The following is a 14,272-nucleotide window of genomic DNA, read 5'->3' as shown; positions in this document are numbered from 1 at the left end:
GTGGATACCGATAAAAATTAATAATGACTTGAAGGCAGAGAGCGGTGTATTGTTCCTAGTCCCTAGCAAAAGTGCACACTTACCATAGGTTTTTGTGATAAATTTCTTATTAACATGAGGCGAGTTTGGTGACAGAACAGATGTGGCTGTAGAAGAAACAGCGAAGGTTGCATTCTCGTTACATGAGTTACTTGATACCTCATGCAGGGTCCAGTTAAACAGGTCAGCACTTGGTATGGCATCAGCATTTAGTCTCTTGATGAACGGAGAAAAAACGAGGAAGTCTTCCTCCTTGAAATGAAGAGAGCAAACCCGTTGAGTTGATCTCTTCACAGAAGGAAGACGAAGGGCTTCAAGCCATTTTTGAAACCTATAATGAGAAAAATATTCCCTATTTAAATTTACATATAATTACTGTCTGGAAGAAGTATAAGAATTATACAAATAATCAAAAAGACCTCTTCATTGGTCGCAAAATGTACGATTGATAGCTCTCTGTTAGCTGATTGATAGCTGTTATAAGCAAATGACTTCATATCAAGATCAATATACTTCAATTACATAATTCTCTGGACAGAGTAAGCCCTCAGACTTGACTATTTATCATGGACTAAAAAAAAAAACAAACTAAGAATGCGAGGCAAAGTTGTCCAAGAATGGTGCGCAATGGATTTCTACGGGTGGATTCTCCAATCAGTGAAGAAAAAGCTTTAAGATTATCATTGCACTAAGTTCACTGACAGATCGAACATTGCTAAAAATTTAATCGTTCCTTGAGCAACAATAATAAGATCCTAACTAAAAGGATGAATACACATTGTGATGAGTGTAAGATTTAGGCTTATAGAGGAGAGAGAAATTAGATGTTAGGGAGGGAATGGTGAGGGATAAGGTACTCACGCTTCATGCTCATTGAGTAGCAACACTAAAAGTGCAAAACTTAGACGATTAGATGATAATAATTCATGATAATCTTACCTCAATTCCTGAGAAGGAAATGAGAAAAGAGAGATGTTCTCCTCGGCAGTCCGGCTGCAAACGAGACATTTCTTCTTGATATCTACACACTAGAGAAAAACTGTCCAAATACAACTATTCACACAAGAAACACAACAAATCTTAACCAGTATCTAAAATCTCCATTATGAAGTGAAGAACTAACTGTGAAAAACGAGAAAAAAGACCGAAAGAAGAAAAAGGCACTCAAAAAATCAAGATGTCTTCACGAAATCGCGAATCGGAAATCTAGCATTTTCTTTCTTTCCTAGAAATTTGAAATCGGTCTCATCTCAAGTCCTGCTGTCCTCCTAACGGCTCCGGCATGGCCAGCCCCAAGATCAGCGAACTCTTTAGACCCTGAGACAAACTAACAAGTGGGACTTTAGTTTCGGGGACTTCTGTTGGAGAGCGCTCGCAACAGCAGAATCAGAACCGAGGACACTTGTGAGGAGTCCTAAAGCGAAGCTTTTATTTGGTCCATGGTTCAGGTGGCTCCCACTCGAAAAACCATTGCGGATTCGTAACGTCGAGAAATTTAAGTCCCTAATTAAGTTGGCCCTTTGGGCCAACTTCTCTCGTTTAGCTCCTTAGCATACAAAATGTTAGGTAGCGTACGGTAGTTAAGTTTGCGGTTTAGTGTTTTGTTATTTGCTCATGTTGCTATTTTCTTGTTCGGTTGTCATTATTATTTAGTAGGTATATATATTTATCTTTTTATTTATTCCTCTTGCCTTTTATCATTGTTTCGCGTGTACGCGCTAGCCGGCCGCAGCACATAGTGTTTAAACATTCGAATAGGTGAAACATTCATAATACGTAATAACAAATTAATAAGCGAAATACATAACAGTTTTTTTATATTTTCTCGCATTTTCATCGGACCTGATGGCAAGTTTATGGAATCCGTATCGACTGTAATAAAATGGCACCAATGGCAGCTGCGTTTGAAACCTAATATTTTTGTAAATTTTCTCGCAAATTCATCGGATTTTCGGAAATTTTCTCGTACTTTCATTGGAAGTGCGATGACAAGTTTATAGAATCTGTAAAGACTGTAATAATGTGGCACCAAAGGCAGCTGAAAATAACCTTCAAGCGTTTGAAACCTAATATCTTCGTAAATTTTCTCGCATTTTTACAGGATCTGACTTAGGTTTTAAACACTGAAAGGTTATTTTCAGCTGCCTTTGGTGCCATTATATTACTACAGTCGATATCGATTCTATGAACATGCCATCAGATCCAACGAAATTGCGAGAAAATATCCAAAAGGTTTCAAACGCTTGAAGTGTATTTTCAGCTGCCATTGGTGCCATTAATATTTCCTCGGGAGAAATTTTACCGAGTCCGAATATTCGCAGGGTGTTTTCCTTCAGCACAGCAAACTTCGCCTTTCGCTGGATAGTGCGTTTTGCGTTGAGCGGTTTACCGCGGAAGTTTGTTAAGCGTGGTTGTTCTCTACTCAGGCCCAGTCGAGCGGCTCGATTGAATCGCTATCGAATGGCGTGGCGTGTTTTGCGATATATCGATTGATCTACCATTCAAACCTATGAGACAGGATCGATAAACAGGGTGTTCGCAACGAACGCCATAATAATCGATTCTTTACCACAGCTTCAAATGGGGAAATATCGATAATCGATCGTTCACGCCACACTATCGAATGGCCTTGATCGATATACAGCATTGTTAAGATAGGGAATTATCGATCAAGGTCATCGATAGCGATTCAACAATCGAGCCGTCCAGACGTTCGAACTTTTTGTCGTGGTTCGTCAAACTGAGCCGTTTCATCGAACTAGTTTCAGATGAGTTGAACCTGGTTCCTTTGACTAGTTTCGCGAAAGTTCGACCAAAGTTTAAGATCCTGGACTAGGCCCTAGGTCGGCTACCAGCGGAGAACAGTGGCGTGGCGTGAATTGCGATACATCGATTGATATGTAATTTAAATCTATGGTAAAGAATCGATTATTAAGGTGTTCGCTGCGAACACCCTGTTTATCGATCCTTTTACATAGATTTAAATGACCGATAAATTGATGTATCGCAAAGCACGCCACGCCACTGGCGGAGAAAATCAGGAAGTTGGTCGGGATAATGTGTCGGAGAAAAATGAAGAATTCCTTTAATGGGTCACTAAACCATGAACGAATTTTAACCGAAATGTGCGATTTTCGAAGATTTTGACGTGTAGAACACGATGCGCCAATTGAAAATGTGGAAAAGTAACTCGGAAACCGAAAAATACGCAGTTTTAAAAGCGCAACCTCTCCGCAAATTCAGAACGCCATGGTTTCGCGCCGCACCGTAGATCGAGCCAATTAGAGAGGTCGGACATGAAATTTTTGACTAAACCTGCAAATTCAAATTAGGATAGAATTTTTCTGCTTATCGAGATAATACATATAGAAAGAAATCAGAGAAATGTACTCGCGTAGTTTGAGATCAATCGTCAGGAGAAAGCGGCTTTTGAAACAGTGTTGCTTTGCACCAGTTACATTAACTATTTTGTGGGTGACAATAATTTGTTCCTCTGTTTATTTTGTTACAGACCTCTATTAAAATGAAAGTACTCAGTAACCTGGTCGTGAAATCCATCTTAGGTGAAAACATAGATGTAAGTGGCACCACCTATTCTTATGTCCTCTAAACGTACCCTGTATCTAGCAAAGACCCAATGAAACAAAATAAATTGATCTAGTCATCTGATACAAATGAGATTCCACTCCCTTCCCCCTCTGCCTTTTTTTTTTTTTTTTTTTTTTTTTTTAAACGATGAGTTTCTAAACTTCTCAGATGTTTTGACGACCTCGGTTTCAGAAGCTGCATTCCAATCCAGGATCATTCATTCTCATCCTCAAACGATAGTTTTGTATCAAATCAATTTTTTGTCTATATATCATCATCCTTTTAAATTGCATTATTGAAAAATAGACAACTGATGAATCCCTTAGACTCATAAGATGTCCACGGCCATCTTTGGATTTTTTTTTTTTTGTCTGTCTAAATCCTCTGACCCCCCCGGTTTTAAAAGTCCTCCAAAAGCAATGCACTCTTGGTTACTTTTCGACCAGAAAGTAACATCAATCTAAAGCTTGACTTCTTTAATTTATTTTCTCCTCAGTCATCTTTACTCGGTCTTTGTTAGTTTGAAATGGAACGGTACCGTCAAGAAATGCTGAGGTTCTTTCATTCATTTCAGTTTTCCCCAGATGAAAATGTTCTTCCATTTTGTAATTTTGATGGATTCAGTTGTTAAGTCTTATTCGTTTTTTCCCTTTTTTACAGAAGGAAAAACTGAGCCGTATAACAACTGAAGCTAAATTAGGTGAGAAATTAATTAGTTCAGTTAAAAGATGGTTAGAAGACACACATTTTGCAATCTGAGCCCTCTTTTCACTACCTCCTGTCTTTTTTTCAATGCAGAACCACCATCCAAAAACTGTTGACAGTGGAATATGTCTGTAAAAATAAGCTTGGCCATTTATTACGTCTCATTTCAATAGAAAAGAAATATTGATGCCCCAAGTGCATAACCACGTATCTCCATTTGTGACGTTGCAGACCTCCTGTTATACTTAATTTTCTCTTGAAATTCTAGACACAATTTCTTGAAACAGTCTTGATTTTTCTTCCCTGTCAGCACTTAGAATATTCTATGTAAACTTCAAGGTATCTGATCAATTAGTTACTCTCCATAAAATTAAGTAGGAATGGAAATTTTAAAATACTGCCATGGAGACATGTCTGTTTGGCACTTTGGCGATCAATTTGTGCCTTAGTTAAGGAAGGCTGTTTTGTAAGGTTCCTTTCAATAGGATCTGGAGTTTTTATTTTTGGAACTTCTGTCTAAAATGTTCAATGCACGAGCCTGCTCTACATTCTACTTTTCTAGGAATTTATGTTCAATAAAACAGTCCTGTCCTCACTGTTTTTATCTCTTGCATAAATGCAGTGCAGCGAACCACTGGACTTTTCTCTCTCCTTTCCTTTGTTAACTTATGACTCCTTTTTCCAATTTTCAGATGAGAAAGACTCGCAAGGATGTGTAGCTGCAATTGCCTTCATCATTACTAGTGCATCTCGCTATGCTGTGTCTGAAAAATCTCTTAGCAATGAGCTACAACAGGTTAGTTTTCCTTCCTTGATTTTCAGGAAATAGTTTTTATTTATTTTTTTAAAGGTAATTTAAATCAGTGCATTTTTCAAAAAACTGAGTACGCTTTCCAAAAGTCTCTAGCCTCTCCAAGTTATATCTCAGTCTATAAATTCTCGCAGAAATCTCCTCAGAATGAAAATTGACGCTGTATGAATTTGTCTTTTTTACTGTCAAAAACTAGAAAAATGAATGCACCTTAAGAAAATTATGGATTTTATTCATTTCTGGGATGTTGTTTGTCAAATAATGTTTCTTACATTCCGTTAAAAATGAAACTTACCCTTTGGTTTTAGTTTTAACATCTAATCAACATATTTTATAGGAAAATTGATTTTTCTGCATTTCTCATTGATGTGTAAATTTTGTTCCATTCCAAGAGAATTGGGGTAACTACAGGTGTGGAAGAAAGGGTATTGTCAAGGAATCTCATTGTCATGTGAAATGTCAAGAAATTTCTTTTTGCCAAGTTCGCAAAATCCTAAAGAAGTCTCCCATGGTTAATAACTTTCTTAATCAAGCTAAATTTTGCGATTATTTTATGTTTTCACCTTTAATGTGAAGCAACTTTTCTGTTTAAGTTTTAGCTCTTACTAATTTGAAAGGATTTCATTTGTTCTTGTACTAGGAAAAAATGTACCCAGATTTTGTCATGGTCCAAGTAAAAATGCAGCTGTGCCCTTTTTTCTGATAGAGTGACAGAACAGAGGCTAAGAAGCTGGATGTTTGGAGAAACACTTAATTTTACTAATCTTGCCAAATTATTTGACTGCCTTACGAATGCGGCAGAATATCAGTTATCCTCACTTTTGAATGGAATAGATGATTATTACTCTTCTTCCACCTAACTCTAAAAGATGAGTAGTTAAAAGGTTCCTAAAAGCAACCGTTTTTTCCAAGAAGTTCAGTGGACCTGTTGCAAACATTTGCCAGAGCAAAAATAACAGTTGTTTCTTATAGAAAATGTCTCAACAATCGTGATGAGTGCATTGGCAAACTCTGAAATGCACTCCTAACTGCACAATCTGTGTAAGTTTTCGGTGTTTTTGAGATTCCCGCTCTAAAAACGATGCCACGGCACAGGTGAACATCTCGTTAGAAGAATCGTTCTAGCCAACCCCTGTGCACTAGGATACTACACAATATTCAACATGGCTGACACCACTCGCCAAAACACATGTGTCTAGACGAGATTCTAACCGAGCGTGTTTATATTCTCGATTTCTTAACGTTGATAAAGATCCGCTTTGGTCGACCTTGTGCTCCCGATTCCGATTTGCGCGCGGAAGCGCCGGATATGTTGGGCATTGCTATTTGTGAAAGGGTTAAATGAAACGACTCCTCCAACGGAATGTTCACCTGTGCAGTAGTATCGTTTTTGAAGAGGGAAGCTAAAAAAACAGCAAATTTCCTATGCAGATTGAGAGGTTAGGAGTGCATTTCAGAATTTGCCGATGCGCTCATCGTGATTGTTGAGACATTTTCTATCAGAAACAACTCGAAGTTTTGCTGTACCTAGCAAAAGTTTGCAACAGGCCCATTGTTTCGATTGATCACAATTTCTTATACCTGGTTAACAAATTATACTCTGTGATTTCATTTTTCCTGATGATGTTTTTTTCTCATTTCTCTCAGATTCAGTACTTTCTGAATCAGTATTTCGAAAAGATGCATGTGTGCATTATTTAATTTAATTGTTTGGTTTTACAGATTGGTTTCCCACATGAGCATGCCTCCGCTCTTTGTCGTGTTTTTTGCGATAACGTAGGAAAACTCACCACTCACCTAGCAAATAACAGTTTACGGCTGAGCAAACTGGAAGGCGTATCGTGCTCTGATGAAGGGGATTTTGTTCAAGTTGTGTTGAAGACATGGGAAAGATCCTCTAATTCTGTGCAGTCAACAAGCTTCAATATTGATAAGCAGCAACTAGTTCTTCTGTTGGCTGGTGGGTGAAAATTTAATATCTTTCTTTTCTTCTTTTTTTGCAAACAATGTCCCGAGTTTTATAGGTAAAAATCCTTTTTACAATAGCTAAATTGCGAAACCATGTATTTTCATTGCAGTGTTTCAAAATCTCTGCTCCTTTTTTATTTTTTCAAAGGAAAACAAGTCAACTGTATAGCTTGAAATTTCCAGAGAATATTTTGTGAACAGGGAAGAAAAGTCTAGAAGTTTTGACTACTTTTCCAAAGAAAAAATGAAATATAACTGGAAGTCTGCAATGTCGCAAACGGGGATATGTGGTTTCGCTCTTTAGCCATCGATCAGCTATTTTAATTTGTAGCCTAAGTTGTTGATCAAATATTGTCTGATCAATAATCAACCTCTTGTTTGGAGTTGTCTTTCCCATAGAATTGTGTCCAGTACCAGTGGCGGTAATATTTGATACTTTTTAAAATGAAGTAAAAATGAATATTTTTTTCTCCACAGATTTGAAGCAGGTCTATTCTCGTATGGAAGAAATAGAAGCTGAAAGCAACAACACATAATCCTAGTTGTGACTCACCTTTTTTGTCTTCCACACTGAATTATTAATAAGCCGGTGCTCTCAATAACTTCCAGTGAAATTAGGTACATTTTATTATTTTGATTTTCAATTATGTATTTACCATAAAGGGAGGTCATAAGATACATGTGTGCTTATCATAAATCGAATATGTTGAAGAAAAGATAATTCTTTTATGGATGAAATTATCAATTTTTCATTGAATCAAGATGGTCAATCAATCTGCTTGGTTATTATCAGTGTCTTCAAAAATAAAATCTGTTAGTCACAGAGGTTTCGTCCAATGAAAATACGTTCACGAGGCGGTTTTGTCCACAATATTATTAGACCATTCATAAAGTTGTCCAGGACACGATAGGTCCAATCAATAAAGTCCAAACATAATACGTCTATTGCTGGAACATTGGTAAGAATACAGTAAAAAAATATATGCAGAGAAGTAAAAAAAAATTTCTCAAATTTTCCTCTATTCGGTGAGGGTTCTGCTGGTAGTTCAGCATGAGGGTCAGGAAGTGCGAAGGTTGCGGGTTTACATTTAATTTCAGGTGGTATGCAACTGCACGCCGATATGTCAGAAGAATGTTACGACTCCTTTAATCATCATAGTTTGTTACAATGGTGTGGACGTGATCTTGGCCTCAACATTCCTGTGTCCACCCTCACTTTGCATTACGAGGGTCTCATTATCATGCTGATCATTTCGAAGGTTTTCAATAAAACGCCATGTATTAACATAGAAACTGGCTACCATTTTGTAAAACTTACTGTATACTCAGAAAATGTATACTCAAGATTTTCTAACTGAAAATTTAACTCTAACAGAAACAAAATTAATAGATCCGCTTCTATGAGAGCGCATTGTCAACTCGCATCTTCTCTCTCCATATGATTGTTATTATACATATATACTTTTTTTAAAAAAATATTACCATACAACTTTCATCGGAATTTTTTGTTGGACACACTGACATTTGACAAAATGTGCCTTGGACAAATTTTATTTTGCGTAATCTCTTTGGACAACTTTTTTTTGGACACATTTACGTTTGACCAAATTCCATTTGATGAAACCTCTTGACACGAAACGCTGACCATCCATTTTGTGTGTTGAGATTTGAAAATTCTGCTTAAACTAAAATAAATGGCAATGACAGCTCAATGACAAATCCTTCTACCCAGGTCCTAAGAAGCTGTAGCTAAAATGCCTGGTGAAACTGAGATTACCCATTAATATTGACAGGAGTGGCATAGAATAAATAGACCACATCAACAGAATCAGGGACTTAGTCTTCTCTTCTAACCCTTTTCTGACCATTTCTTGATCATCTACATGGTGATTAAAGTGTCTCGCACTACAGTTCTATAAGGGTCCAATTATGAGGGTGCTTGGTCTAGGACCTAGCACTCAGTGCGAATGACAAATAGGGGCATCCACCAGTCAGGGATGAATGTAGATGGGGGAGGGGGGTGTGGTAATACAAGAGGAAAAAACTGTACTTTACAACACCCTTGTAGCCAGGATATTTGTGTTAAAATATGGTATGCAATGATTTAGCTATTTTTGCTAGAATACAACACTTGAAACATTCATCAGCACTATTTTGGATGTCAATGATAGACTTAGAAGCTTTTAAAATAGCTGGCAATACAGCGTGACCACTTCCTTTCAAAGGGACCTACAAAATATAATATTATCGAAACCTACCTGATGGATCAAAAGCTCGCAACAAATTTCAAACGATTTTATTAAGCAAAAATAATATTCACCTGGATTGTCGGATGCGAAAAGAATTTTTTTCCGGTTGTATTTTATGTATGTGATTTAATATCTCTAAAATCGACAGTCTACTTACATTGTATTGTGGTAACTTTAAGGCTTGTCTTAATGTCCTCTGGTCTGTCGGCATCCACCAATAGGAACTCTCAAGCCGCAAATGGGAATCGAAAAATCTAGCTAATGGGGTTACTGCAGAATTCATTACTATTTTGAGAATTATTTCCCCTTTGTGGCGTTGTTGTCGTCCCGGTTATACTTTGACGTCAGAAGTTTTGCGTGTCATCATATGCGCTTCCATTATCTTCATAGCTCTCATCATCAGAGCTAGCCCTTCTTCTTCCCAATCGATCAGTCTAGATTTCAACAGAGGAATTTTAATAATTCATCTAATAATAAGTTATAACAGCCTTCATCAATACTAAATGTTTTTAATTGGATTACAAATATATTAGTGAGGTTTGGTGCAAAGGTTTTTTCGAGTTATGACTTGAAGTCCAGGAACTCTGATATAAAGTTGACAAAAAAACATTTTGATCAGTGCAGAGAACCTTGAAGTGCACAAGATAGTTGCTGTTACTGAGAGTTTCCCATTCCTTTGAGCTCACCATACGATCATCACATGAATGCTGTTGGGCAAGGCATTTATGTAACATGTAGGTTATGGTTTTTTTTATTTGTCATGGTTTTATGGCGTTGGTTATGGGATGCATACTAGTTTTCCTCCTATGCGAAGTATTCAATGTATTTTTATTACATAGAAATAATTTCTTCCTCTCTGATTGGTCTTCCATACAGATCTGCGTTTAACTTGCAGATGGTGCATATGAAATCCTCTTCATCTGCAAGCGCTGAAAATCTGTAGCTTCCGGCGCTAAGCACTTCTCATTGAAATGGAACCATTTACAACAGTAATCAAATTGAGCCCACCCACGATTTATTTCTTTTATCACGTCCTTAAAGCAAACTACGCACACATGATCAAGTGTGTTTGGGTGATGCAACATTGTCACTGAAAAATAACGGCGGCATTCGTCCAGGTTCGCGTTCAACCCGACTCGGAATGAGTTGCCATTTTGTTTAAGGAAGCATTGCACATAGTATATGACAAACACAGCAGTGTGAATTAAAGAAGAGCACTCTTCATTGAAATGAAACCATTTACAGCAGTAATCAAATTGAGCCTCAGGAGAAATTTGCTGTAACATTTTTGCACTGAAACTTGCCTGGGAGATGACATTGATACGAATCTCCTGAAACTATCAGTAGGTGATTCGGGTCGGGTGGATATGATGGGCAGAGATGTAATATGCGCCAAATTTCCCTGTCTCTCCTCTACTTCTCTTTCGGATGTAACGCGATCGATTTCAGCCACTTCGAACTGAATCGCCGCATTTTCCTCCTCCCGCTGAATTCGAGTCATTTCGATGGCTCGAATCCGTGCTTCTTCACCCTCCAGATCGTTTGATATGTCTATTGGACAATGATGTTGGATTCTATGAATCGATCGCCACAGATTTGCAGAATGCACCATGTCTGGGCGATCGACATTTCGAAGAGGGGGAGTTTTCGGGCGGGCGGTTTGAGGCTGTGGATTCCTAATTAGGATCCGCTCATTACCGTCCCCTCTCGAAATGGTACCCTCATTTATGTAAAATACCAATTCGCTCAAGAAGCGCGGTAACTGAATTAAGAGGGCATCTCGACGATATCTATTGTTCACCAGCTCGTTTCTGCGAGGGATACTCGAGCCACGGGGCGAATCGGTGATAAAGGTCGATTGAATGGTCGTCGTCGGGAGGGGGCGCGGAAAGCCTCATTTAGGACAGGTCTAAAATCTCGGAGTGATTCATACATCAGCGCGATAATGTAGACCAGTGTTTTAAACAAAAACTCGGGGAAAAACATGTTTAAAATTATATGAATAAAAAAATAAAATACCGAATAAAATTCACTGATTAATGGGAAGAAAAAAACAAAAAAAAACACGAAAAGCGATGAGATTAAATGGAAAAAAAAATACAACAAGTAAATTGAGAAAATCGAAGCGCACAACGGAAGTAATCCACGGATGAACAAGGAGTCTGTCTGGATAAAAAATTAAAAATAAAGGAACACGTAAATAAACCAGGCCAGGATGTTTTCTGTCGTCGCGTCAGCTCCGAACTGATCAGCAGATGTTTTTTGCATAGGGCTTCAGCTCGCAGGGGCTACACCACAACAGTGCTTCACGGAGCACTGTTAATACTTCATGCCACCCTCGCCCGGTGCCTTTGAATTCGGAAGGAAAAGGAAGCCTAATGCTCAAAAATCTGTTTCAGTCCTTGGCCAAGACGCGAGAACTTTTCGAGAATAAGCGCGACCAATTGCAAAGAGAAGCAGAGTGGGAGAAGGAACGTTTGCAGGATACTGGCCATGAAGTTGTCTCATTTCACGAATTCTACGACGATTTGGATGGGGAAAAGCCAGAAGAAGAAGAAGAATACCAGGAAATCTCCCAAATCAATCTTAAAATCTTAAAATCTCGGAGTGATTCATACATCAGCGCGATGATGTATACGACTGTTTTAAATAAAAACTCGGGGAAAAACATGTTTAAATTATATGAATAAAAAAATAAAATACCGAATAAAATTCACTGATTAATGGGAAGAAAAAAACAAAAAAAAAACACGAAAAGCGATGAGATTAAATGGAAAAAAAAATACAACAAGTAAATTGAGAAAATCGAAGCGCACAACGGAAGTAATCCACGGATGAACAAGGAGTCTGTCTGGATAAAAAATTAAAAATAAAGGAACACGTAAATAAACCAGGCCAGGATGTTTTCTGTCGTCGCGTAAGCCCCGAACTGCGCTATGCCTCGCACGAGTCCGGCCGGGATCCCTGTCTTCGTTAGTGGCGTTTCTTCTCTGCCCTTAGTTTCTTCTTCTGGCCTTACTTACCGAATTTCTCGATCCTATATCTTATTTCGTCCATGTTTTTTGGTGTTACAAAAGTATCTCTGTCCTTCTCCTCCGCTGCCTCATCAATGAAATGTGGTGTTGTTGTTGCGGTAGATTTAATAAGATTGGTAGGGTACGAAGAAAGCCCGAGGAGCAGCAGTTGGATCTGCCGATTTGTAATACCGTGCGCTCGTAGTCTCCGAGTGATCCAGGTGGACGTCGAGAGCTTCTGCGTTCCGGCGATCGGGCAGCTCCGACGCCATGTTTGCCAGCCGGGTCCTTATGCATCTCGTAGTCATCAACTCGGGACGCCGAAGAAAGCCCAAAGAGCAGCAGTTGGATCTGCCGATTTGTAATACCGTGCGCTCGTAGTCTCCGAGTGATCCAGGTGGACGTTAAGAGCTTCTGCGTCCCGGCGATCAGGCAGCTCCGACGCCATGTTTGCCAGCCGGGTCCTTATGCATCTCGTAGTCATCAACTCACGACGCCGAAGCCGGTTATATCGAGCGAATCCTTCTCTGAGGCTCCTTAGGAGTTAGGATTTGCCCCACGTCGCACGGTTTCGACGAGTCGAGACGGGGGAAGAGGGGGTCGTTGACGCGACTCGGGCCCTCCTCGGCACCCTGGTGCTCCCTCTTCTTCCCCTTCTTCCCGCTGGTGCCCCCGCTCGGGGGTGGGATCTCGAGGGCCTCCCTTGTCGCGTTCAGCAGACCGGTACCAGGGAGGAGCGAGCGGGGGACGATGATGGCCACGGGCCTATCGCCCCCCCCCCCCTCCGGAACCGGGTAGAACTCGGGTCCCCTGGGTGGGAAAGGGGGTCTTCCCAACTTTTAAATAGGGATGCAAAATTGAAGAATTATTATTTTTTTTTTTTTTTTTTTTTTTTTTTTATTAAGTTTTTTTTATATAAATACAAGCAATGTCACTACTACCTAAAAGCAATTACATAAGGTATCAATTGACATGAATTAAATTGAAAATGAGTGATAAGTAAAATTAGAACGTATGATAAGGTGATACTCTTATCATATTGGTCTGGGGCATGTAATGCCCCAGCCGTTTGTGTAAATAATAATAAAATAAAGTACTCTTCATGGGGAGGCGTACGAGGGGGGGGGGGGCGGGAGGCCGGGGGGGGCACCCCGCCGTAAGAGTCAGTCAAACAGAACGGAAGAATTATTAAAACCACAAATGTTTGTACTGAAACTTTTAGGGAGTCATCTTTACCGAATAGATAAGCTATCTAGAGGTAGACTCTAAAAATTTGAGCCCCTGGATAGGTGAACAGGTCTTCAATATCCGTAAACAGGGATGAAAAATTGAAAAAAATCATACATTTTCTGATGGGAACTTCCGAGGGTTCATCTTTATCTCGTATAAAAGTAATTCGTCGCTATCGTGGCTAGTTTGTAGCCTGTTAATTTCTGCCGCGTCTAGTAAATTTTTAATTTCGCTAATTTTTCTTCCCGTCTCCACGACTTCATGGAGGTGGATGTTCATGGGGAGTAAATGTGAAGTAATGTTTATTTCCGTGGGCCTCACTTTCGCCATTGTTTCTTCGACGAGAGTGGGTAGTGATATCGATGTCATGGGAATAATTGGCGTTTGGACTTCAATAGCGGATTTATACTACTATTCGAGAGAAGTTCTTTAGGAACTAAGATAATTGATTCTGAAATTCGGCAAAACCGAAAAAGAAAATTTTTAAGTAACAGCATTGAATGGGAGCAGGAAAGAAATGCGACTACATAGCTTTCACAACCCTTGAAAGACGAAATTCGTAAAGTTGTCTCTTTAAAAATCACTAAGAAACAAAGTTCAAAAATTTGGAACTTCCTTTAAGGTAAAATAGGGAGTCGAGCATTGAAAAAAATTAGAATCTTCAATTT

General features: G+C 39.0%; 1 protein-coding gene across 4 annotated transcripts in view; it reads left to right on the top strand.

The window, feature by feature from the left end:
* Positions 1–13,472, top strand: part of LOC109039218 (COMM domain-containing protein 4) — a 33,856-nt gene extending 20,384 nt beyond the window's left edge. The window contains exons 4-9 of one of the 4 annotated variants that reach the window (XR_011900544.1): positions 3,551–3,616; positions 4,288–4,327; positions 5,025–5,128; positions 6,866–7,103; positions 7,589–7,729; positions 11,760–13,472. Coding sequence is in view for 3 of the 4 variants with exons in the window: in XM_072304396.1 (XP_072160497.1) it covers positions 3,551–3,616; positions 4,288–4,327; positions 5,025–5,128; positions 6,866–7,103; positions 7,589–7,647 (507 nt within the window). In the remaining variant the exon portion in view is untranslated. Of the gene's footprint in view, positions 1–1,534; positions 1,696–3,550; positions 3,617–4,287; positions 4,328–5,024; positions 5,129–6,865; positions 7,104–7,588; positions 10,333–11,759 lie in introns of those variants that run through there. The other 3 variants (XM_072304398.1, XM_072304397.1, XM_072304396.1) reach the window with 3 other exon arrangements.
* Positions 13,473–14,272: the final 800 nt, after the last annotated feature.

Source organism: Bemisia tabaci, chromosome 9 (genome assembly GCF_918797505.1).
Source record: "Bemisia tabaci chromosome 9, PGI_BMITA_v3".
Lineage (NCBI taxonomy): Eukaryota > Metazoa > Arthropoda > Insecta > Hemiptera > Aleyrodidae > Bemisia > Bemisia tabaci.
This window is presented reverse-complemented; position numbering and strand designations above follow the sequence as displayed.